The sequence below is a fragment of the Cajanus cajan genome, chromosome 7, assembly GCF_000230855.2.
Source record: "Cajanus cajan strain Asha chromosome 7, NIPB_CcT2T_4, whole genome shotgun sequence".
Lineage (NCBI taxonomy): Eukaryota > Viridiplantae > Streptophyta > Magnoliopsida > Fabales > Fabaceae > Cajanus > Cajanus cajan.
The window spans coordinates 14,288,672-14,306,408 of NC_138523.1; the positions used below are offsets into that span (position 1 = coordinate 14,288,672).

At 29.2% G+C, this 17,737-nt stretch overlaps 2 protein-coding genes and 1 non-coding gene across 4 annotated transcripts; 1 reads left to right on the forward strand and 2 right to left on the reverse strand.

Annotated features, from left to right (window-relative positions):
- Window positions 1-1,493: 1,493 nt before the first annotated feature.
- On the forward strand, window positions 1,494-9,547 carry LOC109789374 (beta-fructofuranosidase, insoluble isoenzyme 1). 2 transcript variants are annotated; one of them, XM_020348311.3, is made up of 6 exons: window positions 1,494-1,743; window positions 5,602-6,473; window positions 7,103-7,261; window positions 7,991-8,229; window positions 8,345-8,435; window positions 9,110-9,547. In XM_020348311.3, exons 1-6 carry the CDS (start codon window positions 1,566-1,568, stop codon window positions 9,287-9,289), a joined length of 1,719 nt encoding a protein of 572 aa, XP_020203900.1. In that variant the 5' UTR covers window positions 1,494-1,565; the 3' UTR covers window positions 9,290-9,547. The 2 variants fall into 2 exon arrangements, with proteins under 2 accessions (XP_020203900.1, XP_082917282.1); XM_083061156.1 differs by lacking the exon at window positions 1,494-1,743 and adding an exon at window positions 5,105-5,126.
- A 280-nt stretch (window positions 9,548-9,827) lies between these two features.
- On the reverse strand, window positions 9,828-9,907 carry TRNAL-UAG (transfer RNA leucine (anticodon UAG)). Its single transcript has one exon. It is a non-coding gene; the product is annotated as a tRNA-Leu (tRNA).
- A 2,195-nt stretch (window positions 9,908-12,102) lies between these two features.
- LOC109818874 (chaperone protein dnaJ-like protein) lies at window positions 12,103-16,651 on the reverse strand. Its single transcript, XM_020384412.3, has 8 exons — window positions 16,319-16,651; window positions 15,723-15,840; window positions 15,487-15,606; window positions 14,804-14,890; window positions 13,726-13,802; window positions 13,470-13,597; window positions 12,919-13,055; window positions 12,103-12,437 (listed from the first exon to the last, which is right to left on the reverse strand). Exons 1-8 carry the CDS (start codon window positions 16,513-16,515, stop codon window positions 12,360-12,362), a joined length of 942 nt encoding a protein of 313 aa, XP_020240001.1. The 5' UTR covers window positions 16,516-16,651; the 3' UTR covers window positions 12,103-12,359.
- Between the last annotated feature and the right edge of the window lie 1,086 nt (window positions 16,652-17,737).

Here is a 17,737-nt window from a genome sequence, read left to right on the forward strand (position 1 = left end):
CGGGGATGTTAATACCCGCCCCCGTACCCGCCACCGCCCTCGTCCTGCTTAATAATATAATTAAAAAATTATTCTTATATATATATATATATAAACCAAAATTAGAATTCTTTATATGTAAAAAATTTGTATTATCTTGATTTTCTTTTTTTTTATTTTTCATATTTATTAGAAATAGAAGAAAGAAAAAGGTCTAGAAGTGAGGGCGAGGGTAGGTTGAGGAAACCCGAAAACTGTTGGGGACAGGGATGGATACCTAGATTTTATCTCCAACAGGTATCGGGGTTGGGGGTGGGGGAAGAAGCGGCCGATTTAAATTTGCATGGGCAGAGGCAGGGAACATAAAACACATCCCGCCCCGTTACCATGCATACTCTTACCTCTAGTTGATCAACCAAGAAGAGAGGAAAAAGAAAAAAAAGAAAACTTCACATGACTTCTACTCGAAATTCTTGCTCTGGGAACTTGAATCTCCTACTCAGTCAAGTAGATTCAGGTGTAGAGGAAATTAAAGAAAGTGAATGATTTAGTAGAAGAAAAGGGAGAAAGAGTCTTCAGGTTTTCTAGAGAACTTTTTTCTAACTTCTTACTAGTTTTTCTTAAAACATGAACTTATTAGATTCATGTCTTAATAAGAAAAATCTTATATACCCTTCCATAAGTTGAACTAACTTAACTCTAACTCGAATTACCTCAAAGACGGCTTAAATCTCAAGGGACACTATGTTAACAACATTTTTTTGTCATATCTTAGTGTCAACCGTGTTGATGCTTTTAGCTCTTTTTAATTATACATAGTTTTTAATTTATTGTGAGCCAAGTCCTTACAACTAATTATCTTCCATGTTTTAAAGTTATCCTCAAAGTCAACACAAAGGAACATTTAGTGTCAACTTTCATTGATTAATGTTAACTTTTAACTAACGCTAATTTATGTTTTTCTTATGTTGAAAGTTCATTCAAAATAAGAAATAAAAATAAGAAATTGTATCTCAAGAATTTGTTATTGAAGATAGTGATGTTCGAATCGAGTTAAACCACTATTAGGAGCACATGTGCTTAACTCGAATAGTATTGTCTTTTGTTAAAAGATACTTGTGGTAAAAACAAATTAATGCGTGAACTTTTAAAATTAAGTAAATTTAATTAATTTCAAATTTAGTGTTAATTATTTGATCATTGATATTTTTACTTAATAATGAAGTTATTTAACATAATTTAAATCAGGCAAATAAATAAAATGTAAAATCAACTCAATTAATTTGTAATATATTCCAAATATAAAATTTGATCCATAACCCAATTTAAAACTCGTTGTTTGATATATAAACATGAGAAACAATTTCTAATTAATCATATAAAACTAATTCAAACCAAATCAATTTAATTACAACGAAACCAACTAAGACGTATTAGTATTGAAGAGGTCGTATACATGGCCTAATTTCATCTACCTTTACTAGGTCCTTTGCATTTTTCACTCTATAAATAACAGCAATTGGTAACTCTTCCTTCACAATGCTCCCCTTCCCTCTTCATCATATATTGTTTCTCAGTTTATTCTCATGGCTCTCCCATATTGTCTCACAGTTATAGCAGTTTTCTCCCTTTGTGTGATTTGTAACAATGGCGTTGAAGCTTTTCATGAGATATATCCTGATCTTCAATCCATTTCAGCGCGTACCGTGAGCAAAATTCACAGAACTGGATACCATTTTCAACCTCATAGAAACTGGATCAACGGTAACGCTTTCAGTTTCTTACTCATGCACTTTTTCCTTCTCCTACGTACGTATTTAGAGTGCAATTATGTTTCCTCAATGTGATTCTTGTCTATATATTTGTTATCACTATTGAAGTAGTTATATAAGAATAGCATTAGCATATTATAATATTGGGAGTCCTGGCTACTATTTCACTACCATCACTATAAGTAAATATGTATAAAGACTTCCCAAACAATATCATTAGTACAAGTATGCTTAAGAGGATTTTGCTGAGTAGTGAGAAGAAACATGTTTTATTGGATTAAAAAAATAACAATTTCTATATTGTGAGTGGAGAAGTTTATTGAGAAATCGAGGGATTAAATAATATGAAGAATTATATTTATGGATGACAATTATATAAGTAAATTTAACACTACAATTGCAAAACATTATAATGTATTTGAATGAAAAAAATTTAGAATTTAAAATTTTTGAATTTTGAATTATTTTAATTTTAATTTTTATTATTTTATAAATATTTTATTTAAATAAGTCAGTTTAAATTTTTTAATTTTTTAATTTATTTAATATAAACTATATTCATACTCTAAGAAAGTTTTTTATTTTTCAACTGTTCAAAATGATTGTTTGTGATTGTAAAAGTGAATAAATTTATTATATGATATAAAAATAGGGTATCTATTATTTTTCTCTTAAAAATGTGATCTATATAAGTTCATATTCTTGACCTTCTAGTTGAGTGTATGGGGATAATGTTCCGTGTTTTCATGGAATAGTTTGTACTTTGTAGTGGCATCTCAGACTTTGTTGGAAAAATGGAGATAGTGACATTGACAAGATATAAAACTTTTTGCATCTAGCAGGTTATAGTGAATATACATGAGCCAAAATGAAAAGGTAAGGGATTACTTAGGTTGCCTTTTTAATTACAAAGATGCTTGTCATTTCAAGAGGAAGAAAATGGTTATATTGCAAGCTAGTGCAGATAGCACCTTTTTCCATCTTGTACATTTTTGTGCTATAATATGAAATAATCAATTACTCAGCAATTATGAACCCTAAAACACTATTATGAGAGTGGACTATGTTCCAAAAAATACTTAGAAATGAGAGTGACATGGCTTATTCCTTTCAAGTAGCTGGAACCTTCTTGGTTAGCCTTCACGTTGCCAATGTATTTTGGAGTCACGGACCACTCACACATGGAGATGAAGGACTAATTTGCATTAATAAGGAAAATTACAGCATATGCTTGTCACAACTTGCTGTACAAACTTGTATTGGTCATTTTTTTTATTAATCTTACCTCAGCCTTACTATTTGCGTTTACGAACTGGTTTGCTATGTTACTGTATTCTTCAAAATAACACATGGAAGTTGATACAAACGTGCTGATTTTGGACAAATCAGAGCACATGCAGATGCAATCTCTTTTCTTTCTCATTGAGAAATGTAACGTAGATAGTTCTGGTTCACAATTTATTCTCCTATTACATAAAGTATATTTTCTAATTATTTAAAGTTTGCTACATTTTAATTTGCCTTTTGATCATGTTAATTTCTATTTTTGGGGGTATATAAAAAATAATCAAGATTGTTTTATTCTTTACAAATATAAATATTGCTTTGTGTATTTAAAGACTTGTTTGGTTTAACAAAATATTTTTTATTTTTAAAATAATCTTAAAAATATCAACTTATTTTTGTTTTATTTGTTTTGTTTTCGAATATATATGATGCTTTCATTTATTTTATACAATTTTTTGAAATAAAAAATGATATTTTATAAGTATCTATGAAAGATAAAACTAATTAAAAATATTTTTTAAAAAAACAAACCTTAAATTCTAATAAATTTTGTTCGACTGAATTATAATTTTGATCTCTCTAATTTATTAATTAGTAATTTTATTACCTCTACTTTAAAATAGACTATTTAGTCCCCTATTTTTAAAAATATAAAATTTTGATCTTATTGTCAATTTAATCATTAAATTTTAATATTATTTAATTATTTGTTATCATTTAAGTGACATCATATTTAGTGACATAAAATATATAAATAAAAATTTAAAAATCACATAAAAAAAATCTTTGTTTATATATATTTTAACAGATGATTAATATTTATTTTATTAATAAATTTTATTTTTATAATTTTTTATCTCCAAATGTTGTATTATAAATTGTCACATTAAATATGAATAAATATTAAAAATTAATAATTAATAGATGTCAATTTGATAAAAGAATTAAACTTTTATATTTTTAAATTAAAGATATTATATATCTCTATTTTTAAATAGGAAAAACGAAATTACAAATCAATAAAAATTGAATATAAAAAAACTAAAAAAGTAATTTATCCTTTTTATTTTCTTTCTAAGTATATATATCATGTATTTTATTATTATTTGTAGATCAATAATTGATAATTAATCTGACATCAGGTTGAAAACAAACCTAACTAGTCCATGCCAACATCATTCTAGCTAGAAAGATTTAGTGAGGATAACAAAATTCACCAGACAATTAATTAGTTACAAAATTTTATTTCTTAAGTAGGTTTATTTATTAAATCTCAAATTAGTTATTATGGAAATAAATTATTTAGAGTTTCAAATAAATAAATAAAAGTACACACAACTTGTATAATTAAACAAGTTCATACAAGAACGTAACCAACAAAAAACTGCGACCAGTAATCAACAAAATATAGAAAACACCTCCATGCTTATGTATTAAACTAAGACCGGTAATCAACAAAATAATTATTAAATTTAAAACACTTCTAGGTCACACACATTAAATAATCTCTCTCAATCACTTATATATGCTTCAGTTATAGGTCAAGAAATAAGAAAACTAAACCTCCCCCATGCTTATGCATGGGTGTGCATGTGTGGCAAATAATTAATTTTTATTACAAAGGACGGAGGGATGTAGTATCTATTAATTAATTTTAGGTTTAGAGTTATTAATTTTTTTTTCCAAAAAAATATATTAATATTCTAATTAATAATTATAACTCACTTTTTAAAGTGTAATCCTCACGGGAAAATTGAGTATATATATTTCCTTCAAAATTTACTAGCAAAAAAAAAAAGTACTTTGTGCCTTATTAATATTATGAAAAATAATCATTTTTATTATAATTGATAAAATAAAATTATTGAATTATCCTTCACTAAAAATATAATTATGTAGTTATTGTAATAAATAAAAGATAAAAATATCTATAAAATTATATATATGAAAACGGTGAAAAAAAATTTATATATTTTTATAGATATAATTTTTTCTTTCGTGATAGAATGCTGATATTTTTTGGTTTCTTATTCTTTCTCATGGGGTGAACGTGCATTTATCAATCATCACCACATGCAGATCCAAATGGTGAGTGAGATATCCTTGAATTTTTTTTTTCTTTTGTATATTCTTTCAATCTTTGAATGATAAATATATTCGTTTATATTATTTGTGAAGAAAGTTAATACACATTTTTAACACGCTTCTTTTAAAATGTTATTTTTTACTATGGGTTTAATTTATTAAATAAAAAAATAAGAATTCATTATCTGACAAAAAAGAAAGTCCAACAAAATAAAGTTTTCCATAAACTTCAATCAACAATAAAAGAAATGTTTATAAACATATTTGTAACATCTTTCTTTATACAGTAAGTTTTGATATTATTTTTTTTATTTTTCTTATCATATCAATCATTTACCTCATGTTTTTTTAATCTCTTTTTATATTATGTAAATCTCATATGAATAAATTATAGAAACTTAATCTATAATAGTCATTCATATCTTCTTTTGTACCATATATCATGCAATAACACTCTCCTCTAATGCCAACACCGCAGGCCCCATGTATTACAACGGAGTCTACCATCTATTTTACCAATACAACCCAAAAGGGGCAGTTTGGGGCAACATTGTGTGGGGGCACTCGGTCTCAAAGGACCTCATCAATTGGAAAGAACTTGAACCCGCCCTCTACCCATCCAAACCCTTTGACAAATACGGGTGTTGGTCCGGGTCAGCCACGGTACTCCCGGGTAAAGGACCTGTGATCCTTTACACAGGAGTTATTAATAAGCATAGCAATGAGGTGCAATGCTATGCTATACCTGAGAATACATCCGATCCATTTCTAAGAAAATGGATAAAGCCCAATGCCATTAATCCTATTATAGTCGCGGAACACAATATGAATGGTAGTGTGTTCCGCGACCCAACCACTGCATGGTGGAGTGAGGATGGACATTGGAAGATGTTGATTGGTGGGAGAAGCAAAGATAGAGGAATGGCCTATTTGTATAGGAGCAAGGACTTTGTGAAATGGATTCGGGCCAAGCACCCGATCCATTCAGCTGCTTCTACGGGTATGTGGGAGTGTCCAGATTTTTACCCAGTTTCTTTGAAAGGGAAAAACGGGTTAGACACATCCGTGGTTGGTAATAGACTCAATAGAGTTAAGCATGTTCTCAAGAATAGTCTTGATGTAACTAGGTATGAGTACTACACAATTGGAACGTATTTCATGAATGAGGATAGGTATATCCCAGATAACACTTCGGAGGATGGTTGGGGTGGCCTTAGGTATGATTATGGCAACTTTTATGCATCCAAGTCATTTTTTGACCCTAGTAAGAGACGAAGAATTTTGTGGTCTTGGGCAAATGAGTCAGATTCCAAAGAGGATGATGTTAAGAAAGGATGGGCAGGGATTCAGGTACTTTATGTGCATGTTATATGATTATGTTATGTATAGTTTAGTTTATATATGATCTTTATTCCTAGCAATTGTTTACTTGTTACTTGTTTTTATCATAAGTGAGTAATAATAATTGGATGCGGGACACAACATATAAGTAGAAAACAACTTTCACCTTACAAAGTCAGTTTTGTAGGGTTGAGTTAAGCTTAAATTCACTATTCTAAGATGGTATCAGAACTATCCTAGATTCTTAAAAATGAGTCACCCATCATTCATACATGTACCATGAGCATGAGGGGGTGTATTCAAGTCCCGCCAAATCATTAGAAAAAGGGTTACCTACCATTCATTGATACATGCACCATAGGCATGAGGGGGTGTATTCAAGTCCCGTCAATCCTAGACCATTAAAAAGGGTCACCTACCATTTATCCACGTACCAAGCCTAATAGTGTTGGACATGAGGGGGCAAGTCCCATATCGACTAGAAATTAGATAATTAAACAATATATGAGTGGAAAACAACACTCACCTTACAAAGCCGATTTTGTAAGATTGAGTTAGACTTAAATTCACAATTTTAAGACAACACACATTCTTTTTAAAGTTTGTTTATTATGTTATGTGTGTATTGAAATTTTCAGGCAATTCCAAGAACTGTATGGCTTGATTCTCATGGGAAACAATTGGTGCAATGGCCTGTTGAAGAATTAAATAGTCTAAGAGAGAAAGAAGTTAAAATAAATAACAAAAAGCTTAAGAAGGGAAATTATGTTGAAGTTAAAGGGATCACTGCAGCTCAGGTTAGCTTCCTAATTAATTAATTGGTAATTTATATATTGTTTGTTTGAGAAGATTCTAAGGGAGAGGGAAATAAGTCTAAGTCAAAATGTCTATTGTTTGGTTGTTAGGGAAAAGATAGAGATGGGAGGATAAACAAATTTGTTAGGACCCATATTAAAAATACTCTTCAAGGTTAATGAGATATGTGGAGAAAAAAAAAATGATAAAATTGTGTGGAACTCATTAGACAGAGTAGAAATGATGAATTTGCCTTTTTGTTTTATATTACGTAAATGTATTACTAGGTCAAATGTATCCTTTGAATATACACATACTTTTCTTTCTCACTTACTTATTTCTTACTTTTTTCAATTTAAACAATTTAAAAACCAATTCATTTTCTCTTCTCTTTTACTTCTTTATTTTCAAAATCTTTCATCACCCAAACAAAAGCATTAAAGTTTTCTTACCTATATGGCATTTATTATAATCAAGAAAACCATATATGTTTAAACGATAAGAGTACTATAAGTTTACACATTGTTATCTAATCATATATATGTTACTATATGTAGTATGATAAGTTTATTAACTTTTATACCAGTTATCTTAAAAGTCATATTAACTTTGATTTACATTAATTTTAAATTGGTTAGTATTGTAAAAAAAAATACAGAAATAATACTTAAAAATTAAACTCTAATTAATGTATTCTAAAATGAAATGCACTTAATATATATATATTTCAGGCTGATGTGGAGGTTACCTTCTCATTCTCAAGCTTGGATAAGGCAGAGACATTTGATTCTAGGTGGGTGAATGCACAAGATCTATGTGCACAGAAGGGTTCAAAGGTTGAAGGTGGGGTTGGGCCATTTGGGCTTTTGACTTTGGCTTCAAAAAACTTGGAGGAGTTTACTCCTGTGTTCTTTAGAATTTTCAAAGCTCCAAACAAGCATGTTGTTCTCATGTGCTCCGATGCAAGAAGGTTTGTTCACTAACTAAAATGGGGATGAGATATACTTCCATTATTCCAATTTGCTTTCTCAAAACTATGTATGTGCATGTTTTCTAATTAACTTTAATTTTGTACATCTCCACAGTTCCTCTTTGAAGAGAGAATTGTACAAGCCATCATTTGCAGGCTTTGTGGATGTGGATTTAGCCCATAAAAAATTGTCTCTCAGGAGTTTGGTATGTTCATCACCTCATTTGGTGTTACATAATAATGAGTAAATTGTATTTTTCTTTTCAGTTTCATATTTTCCCAACTTATCCTTTTATACTTTTTATATCACTTAATGGGTTGAAGTTGCAAAAAAAAAAATAATAATAATACTATGACTACAATTAAAATTGTCACTTGTATATAAATCATGTTTCACCTTATAAATCAATTTTGTAAGGTTGAATTTGATTTAAACTTACATTCTATAATATGTTAGAGATCCCAACTCAACAAGTAAAATAATATATAAGTGAAAATTAATCATCATTTTATAAGGTAGTTTTATATATTTGAATTAAAAATAATCTAACATCCTAAGACAACTGATGAGTTTAAATGTTTAATTATTGTTTTAAATTAGTATAATACAATGAAACACGTCTTCTAACTGTGTAAGATAAGTGTACACTAAAATCTAAAATCATATTTAAATTAGAAAAGATAAAGATTTTTTTTTTTTACTTTAACTCAAATTTCATAAGGGTTTGCTTCTAAAAGAAAAATAGAAGAAAGCAAGTTAAGTGTGAAAGTATAAGGGTGGTATAAAGTCTAATATACCTGAATGCTTATTCATGAACTCCAAGAACAACCATGCATACTATATCATTAATTTCTTTTATGTTTGATTTTAATATGGCAGATTGATCACTCTGTTGTGGAGAGTTTTGGAGCTGGAGGGAGAACAAACATCTTATCTAGAGTTTATCCAACACTTGCAATAAAGAAAAATGCTCACTTATTTGTGTTCAACAATGGTACTGAGCACATCACTGTAGAGAAGCTGAAAGCATGGAGCATGAAATCTGCTCGTCGAAACTAATGGCCACATAGAAATTAGTATATATGAATGAATAAAAGTAGCTAGAAATAATTAAACCTCTTCTCTTGTTCTCTTCAAAAAGAGGTCTAACTTTTAGTCTTCTGTTCATGGGGGTGGTGTTGTCACCTGCACGTGAAGCTATACTAGATTAACATATACTGGTTTTAATTTTACGTCAAAGAAATTTTAATGTATGAGATATAGTAATTTCAATTTTCAATATATATATCTATATATAACTGCAACTCATTTGTGTCTCATCAGAATAATTTTTGGTAGTTTTGGATTAGTTTTAAGGAATAATTTCAACTTTTTTACTGTTGTTTTTCATTTTGTGCTATGAGCACAATTTTGTCATGAACTTAATTTCTCATAATGTGATGAGAAATTGGTCAACTGGATCACTCTCATGATGTTGCTGAATGGTGGGCTCTTTCAACTGGGTTGGGCCTGTTCCTGCCCATTCAATTAGTTTCATTCGAATCTCTTTTCTGACAAAAATAAAAACAAAAGGTTGAGACTAAAAAGTGCAAAATATTGACAGCTGTGGGATTTGAACCCACGCCCTTTCGGACCAGAGCCTAAATCTGGCGCCTTAGACCACTCGGCCAAACTGTCACATGTTCATACTTATAAATCATATAAATATTGAATATTGATCTCTGTGTTTAGGTGCCACTAATGTGAAAGTCATATGAAGTGGTGAAAAACTTTAGGAAGAGTGTTTGTGTTTCCACTCATTACGTTGAGATTTTTAAAACTGTTAGAGTCCTTGATTTCTCATTTGAGTTGTAAACTTAAGTGATAACATTATCTTGTGAAATCCACCAACATGGGAATTGAAAGGATGAAAATGAATTGTGTGTTTAATGAAGTGCATGAGCCCAACACTTTCTCTAAGGATCCGAATTTTGTGTTGAAATTGGCCTAATTGTGCTTTTAACCTTCTATAATATTTAATGTGTAATTTTAGTACCAACATGTTATTGGTTTATACAGTATTGAATTCAATTTCTATAAACAAAGATCTTGAATTTGAGTTTTATGTATGAAAAAAAAATGATCTACTAAAGATGGTTAGTCAAGTTTTTTAACAAATATTAATTATTGACGAAACTAGTAATTATTTCAAATCAATAACATGATTATCCAAATAAATTTATAATTTTAGTCACTTGATTATATAAAAATTATAATTTTTGTCTCATTACAAAATGTTTATTTTATTACCGTTTTAATTATAATATTTTTATTAAATAGATAAAATGTGATTCATACTCTTTCTAGTTCTGAATATAAGCAACAACAAAAAATCATTTACACTGATTAAGAAAGATTGTTTAAATCATTTACTTTTATTAATCTCACCTAAAAAAATAATTTATTTTCCTATATTATTTTCATTGAAACTTGATATCAAGAATAAAAAGAAATATTGGAGATACAATTTCAAATAAATAATTAAAATGAGATTAGTTAAAGTTTACTTATATTCAAAACTAACAAACGAGATTTTTTGCTTATATTCTAAATTGGATGGGATATTTAATAATGTTTAAATTAAATTACATTTTTAACCGTCATATTTATTCTATTTTCATTTGATTTTATCATATTTATGAGATAAAAATGGAAAACTAACATTACAAGTTAGCCTAAATATTAATTATTATGTCATATATTTAATGTTAAGTTATAACTAATATTATTATTTTAACGATAAATGGACATTTAAAAGTGATACCAACAATGCAAACTTTATAAAATTTGAGAATTAAAATTGTGTAAACTTAATAAAATTTAAGATTAAAATTGTGTTATTAAAAATTAGAGAACTATGGAAATTATAGTACAATTTAACCTTAAAATTATTTTAAATAAATAACTTGTTTTATAAATTTTGAAAAATAAATGAAGATTTCCTAAAATTGAGTTATAAACTTTCCCATTTCCCAAGCAATTTTATATTTTAAAATAAATTTTAATTTCATGCATTGTTTATGTAAATATTTTTACGCCAACTTATTAGAAACCACTCTAGTCATGACTTTTAAAGTAATTAGAATAAAAATTAATAAAAAGAGAAGAAAAGAAAAGTATTGTACAAGAGAGTTTGGTAGGAAAAAAAGTTTTTTCATGTCCAAAAAGATAATTTTATTAAAACAAAACTTTCTAATCATTTCTTATATTACATTTAAAGCATTCTAAATAATTAATTATGAAGATATATAAAAAAAATAAAGATACAATTATTAGAGCATTTTATTTTTAATATCTTAATTTCGTACAACCAAAGAATATAAAACATTTAAATGTGACGAAAATGTAAAAAAAAAAATATTAATAATTTAATTTTTATTATAAATTTATTTATTTAATTATATTGTTAATTATAAATTGTTTTGTGAAAAAATAACATTTATATTAATTTGGATGATGAAACGAAAAAAAAAATTCATTTGGAGAAAGAAATTAAAACACACACTATATATATATTGGCTAGGCCTTTTATAAACTACACAAGTTATCCCTATGAGTTATATTGCAAAACTTTTGAAAATATACTAAAAACATCTTATGAAACAGTTACAAAATATTTTCATAAGGTACCCCATGGCCCATACCCCTCACAAGCACTTAACATATTAGTCTAAATGAATAGTTTATAATCTCTTCCAAAGATCTAATATATACTGTATAAGTGCTTATTGTTTTTTATACTGTTATATTGTTAGCATGTTTAAATTGAATTCTAAAAATAATGACTGTATCACTGCTTATTATTTTTAACTGAAACAAGGACTATTACTTAATGACAAAATGCAGTATTTACCTGCAACATACTCAAAAGTACAACATTGGTTCTTATAGAAAGAATATTTGCCGATCAATTTTGGCAATGTTTATCTGGAGGGGAAGACTACAATGGAACCATTTTAGCCCAATTCCTTATATATTTTTTCTTAAATAATAATGCTAAATTTGGAGAAGGGGATTTTGTAGATGGTGTTCATATTTTTGACATACAGTTAGAGCAACAAAATCCCAAGTCCTCAATTCATGTCAAGTTTCAGTCGAATGGATCAATACGCAGGTCATGTTCACTTGCCATCATCATCCCAGTGCAAAGACATGTTGGACACATAACCTACAAGACAGGTAAGATGATTATTTAATCACTACTAATTAAAATTAATTGGTTGCAAAACTACATTTGCACATGCAACAACAATTGTTATGTATCCTGCATTCACTCAAAAGAAAATCAGAATTTAAAATAGAATTAAATATGTATTTAGTCCCCAAACTTTTGTCAATTATCATTTTTTGTCCTGAACAATTTTATTTAGTTTTATCCCTAAAGAAGTAAAATTTTCCTCCATGAACAAAAAAATCTTAACATCAGGGAATAAAAAGTCACAGGAAGAAAAAGTTTAGAGACTAAAAGTAAAGATCTGTAAAAGTTCAAGGACTAAATCTAGTAAAAAAATTATTCAGCGACCAAAGGTGAAAAGGTGAAAATTGATTAAAAATAAAATAAAATAAAGGACTAAAAATATATTTAATACTTTAAAATAAAAGTTCCAAGTATTTGTAATTTGAATTAGAAGTGTGACCAGAATGTGTACCTTTCCTGCACCAGAGCAATTTGGACACCTTTTGGTTGTAGGTACACGTAGAGGTCTAGCAGAAGCATTAGATACTGAAATAGGATCAATGTTCAAGCATACACCACTAGCCGAACACCGAGCACAGGCCAAGTATCCTGTCCATAGATTTTAAAACAAATTGGAAAGAACACAAACTTGACATAAGAATCAGACATTACAAGAAATGAATATAATTCTTTGGATGTTGTGGCAGATCATCTGATTAAACAGTTAAAAATATTTCTGAATGTTTTCCTGTCATGTATGTACTAGCTGGATAGGTAATCTTGAGAATATGTTACCAAATTGAACACCAACCTTACTGCATGTAAAATCCTAGTGATTAAAATTTAAGTGCAGTAAATATAATTTATTGTTATATCTGAAAAATGAAGAGTGCAATGGTGCAACCAAATTTTCATCACAATCACCAAAACTTAAAACTCAACTAAACAGAATATAATGTGTCTAAGATGTGCATGATTGAGATATATTAAGAGAATGAAGATCTTCAAAGAGTAGGAACATACCAGTTCCATGGCAATACTTGCACCTTTTTTTCTCTTGTTGCTCAACATTGTTGGCCTCAATTAACATTAGTACTGAAATCACACCAACAGCCCCACCTGAAAAGGACGCCACAATTGGGTCGACCTGACTGGATTCATGAAGCAAACAAATTGTAATTAGGTATTGATCAAGCAAGTCTGTTATTCATCAACAGAACAGTTTCTTCCTGATGGAAATTGATAATTAATAAAGCAAACAATTCAAAGAACATTATACCTTAGTTGCAAAGGTAAATGCATACTTCTTATGAAATCTTCATATGAGGTACCACCCAGGCCTAATTTTAGCTCAAGCTGTCATAGACATAAAGATTCAACATATGAGATGAGTATATGATCTACCAATATACAGTATTTTCAGCCATATCCATAATGATAGAAAGTAATAAGGCAAAATAAAATGCTAACAAAGTGACTAAATGTACTATTATCAAGCCACTTAATGGTAAATGTGTGAATCAGGGGGTTCAATGTTTTGTATGCCTCCACTCTTGAGACTGCTCCTTTCGTGGATCTTTCATCAAAAGTTAACTATTTAAGAAATCCAGGTCTTATACTAAATGAATAAATGCACCTTCCCATCTAATGAAGATCCTTTACTTTATATACTAAAATATAACATAAAGGGAAGTTGAGAGCCACTTATCTTTAATCATTTGGTCTCAAAAAGAAAGTATCTTAGATTCAAGTACTTACTTCTCAGCATATCTAAAACTTAACTTGCCCCGCAAAATTCAAATTATCAAAGCAAAAGAACGTTCCAAAAGGTTTGATATCTCACGGAATTTATTTGATGGGAATGGCTCCCTCTATCCTAGTCTACATGTATACCCTTCAATCACCTTCTTTTATCCATTCTCAGAATTTCCTCCCAACTAAGTTGAAAAGAAGCAGTCATGGATCAGAGAAATGATTCTCATGAAAAAGATAGAAGTATTTTTTACTAGTATTTATTTATGCAATGCAACAGGTAGAAGTCGTCACTTTCAAATAATATCCACATAGAAATACAGTATTAAAGTAGTATTTACACATGCACCAAACTATAATAGGATACACTGTCCATAAAAGTATGCGTGGACATGGTAAAGGAAGAATAGAACTCAAAGATCAATCGTGCAACAACATAGTGATCCCTAAAGAGTGAGTAACAAAGGGTATCAGATTCAGATCCCTATAACAAACTGAGAGAACAAAATGATCTACTCATAGACATTCTAGTCTTTTAACTTTAAAGTTATGTTTATCTGTCATAGATTAAAATAGAAACAAAACACATAATGTAATAAAATTACCGTCGGTGCAATAAGCCCGCCAAATACAATTATCGCAGATATGAATGATATGCTAGTCAGATAGAGCTTCTTCAAAGTCTTGGGCGTCTACTTCAATAGGAAAAGCATAGTTAGTGAAGATTAAATAATTGCCAAATGCACCAGCTTTATTCCAACTGCACCAAGCATTCATAGAGAAACAAAAAGAAGTTACTAAAAACTACTTTAGAAAAATGATGTTTCACCCAAGTGATATTCTACAAAAATTGTGAAAAACCTTGGTATATCATCCTTGCCAGGGGGGGGGGGAACAAAATGTTTAGACTACCACATCAATAAGTTTCTTCGGAACTTCTAATTTCCAACCATTGGTATAATTTGTCAATTATAGAGAAATAAAAATACTAGCAACACACTCTCCATTATTGGTTAGAATTTATTGAAATACAACAAAATCATGAGTGAAACTAGTTAAATAAAAAGTGAGACTAACAAAACTTTAAGATTTTCAATAAATTTCAACTTTTCAACTAATAATAGGGAGAGTGTCCAAAAGAATATGTTTGAAAGTGTATTGCTAACACTCCTCGTTAATAGAATTACTTTGCAATATGTTTCTCACCAAATTGCACCAATCCTTTGGAGGACGATTTAGTCAACACCAACAGCCTAATCAATCAAAGCAAGGTTCTTCTTAGACTCACCACAAGAGGAAGAAAAGGAATGGATGAAGGAATATCCGGCATCTCATTTGCTTCCTCCTCTCCATCTTCATTGACAGCTTTTTGTGCCCTTAAGCGCTGCTGCACACGTAATCTCCTCACCTGCCACACTCAATGCACATCAATAAACATATGTTACTATGATTCATGGATGACAATTGATACTATTCCAAATACTATTGCCACTAAGAAGTAATGGAGTGCCATTATAAACCAACCTCCTCCATGAGAAGAAATATTTTGTTGCGCCTGCTCTTTATGTTGTCTTGAATTTCCTGCTGCTGCATCTGAACAAAATCCTCAACCATGTCTGGCCCCTCAATGATGCAAAAGTTGCTGCTAAAACAAAAATTAGTTTAATTTACACACGATGTCAGTGTAAAAATAATTATACTACCACCTAATCAGAAAATAATTATTATAAAAATCAATAAACTTACCATCAAATAACACTAAACGCCCAATCAGATAATTTTTTAAAATAATTATTATAAAAATCAACCACTCACCCAACCATCAGATAACACTAATTATACTGACACCCAATAAAAATAATTATCATAAAAATTAACAAACTAATCATTGGATAACATAACACTAATTATACTAACACCATCAACAAACTTATCATAAGATAAACTTATCATCAGATAACACACATAGCAGTGTGCAAACTCTTTAAACAAAAATTAAAAAAAAGAAATGTACATTTTGCAAACCCAACAGCAAAATTTAAAATTTCAACCAACCCAATAGCCAAAAGACTGAGAAAACAAAAACCAACGAAAAATGCAGAGTCTTGTGAGGTTGCAACCTTGGTGGGTTGTCACCGGAACCTCCATCCTTTGAAGAAGAGCAAACAATTATCCGTGGCTGCGACTGCAAGAGGTTTGTGGCTTTGGAAAAAGTGAATTGCTTGGTGTTTCCTCTGATGGGGGGACAGAAAAAAGAGTTCTTGGAAGGAGCAATAGTGGAGGAAAGGAAGTGAGAGGAGAAAGAAAAAGTTGCCATTGTTTTGAGTTTTACTAGTTCATGGAATGGAAGAAGTGAAAGTGAAAGAGATGAGAAGAGTTTATGAAAAGTGATAGACAAATCCACCTAACAACTAACAAGTTAGGAATGCTTAGGGAAATGGTCCAATGGATGGGTTTACACTTTACACAATGTTTGGGTTGAGCAAAACTTGTAGGGTTGCGACCTATACATGTTGAACAGATACAGTGCTATCGTGACAACACATTAAAAATTTTGTTATAAACATAGAAAAGTAATAATATTTAATTATTATTCTTATTTAATCTCTATCGCATCACTGATAAGTGTTGATATAGAAACATGCTTATACGAGAAATTTTTTTATTAGAAGTAACTAATAAATAAAAGATTAACTAATTAAGTTTTCGACAAAAATAATCATCGCTGAAGTAAACAAATACTACGTTAGACACTTGAGCCTTTCATTTAGAGAAAGGAAAAAAAAAAATAAAACTTGAGTCTTTCAATGTCCATGTAACACTTTTTCATATCGACGAAATATTAGCTATTAATTTTTTCATCAATGTGGATCTCCAACTTTCTATAAGTTAGATATTAGATATGTCGGTGTAAAATTTATAAGATTGAATATTTATTTATAATTCTGACAAAATAATGAGTGATATAATTTTGTGAGATTAAGTTATATTCTAAACTCACGTGATGATGTAAATTGAATTAAAATTAATTACTAAAAGTTTTGTAATAAAAAACTTTTCATATACCATTGAATTTATTTGTTTTTATTAATTTTGATAATGGATTAAATATTTTTTTTGATTTTTTAAATGTGTAAATATTTAATTTTTGTTTCTTAATTTTAAAATATTAATTTTTTATCTTTCATTTTTTAAAATATGTTAAAATTTATCCTCCTCGCTAATTTTGTTAAGCTAATTTAACAACTATCCTACTTAGTAAAATACACGCACTCATGTATGGTATTTTAAATCTCAAAAACATCATGTTCTATTGCTTTCCATGTTAATGTTTTTATTTTCAAACACTTTTTTTCATATGACAATTTCTTGTTGATTCAATTCTTGTAGTACTAGTGTTTAGTATTTCTTTGCTTGAAGCATTCAGGTAGGCTTTGTTTGGATTTGAGGATGGAAAAGAGGGAGTGGAAAAGGAGAGATTTGAAGGGAAAGTGAGTAGAAAGTGAGGTTGTTTGGATTAAGGGAAAGTGAGTGGAAAG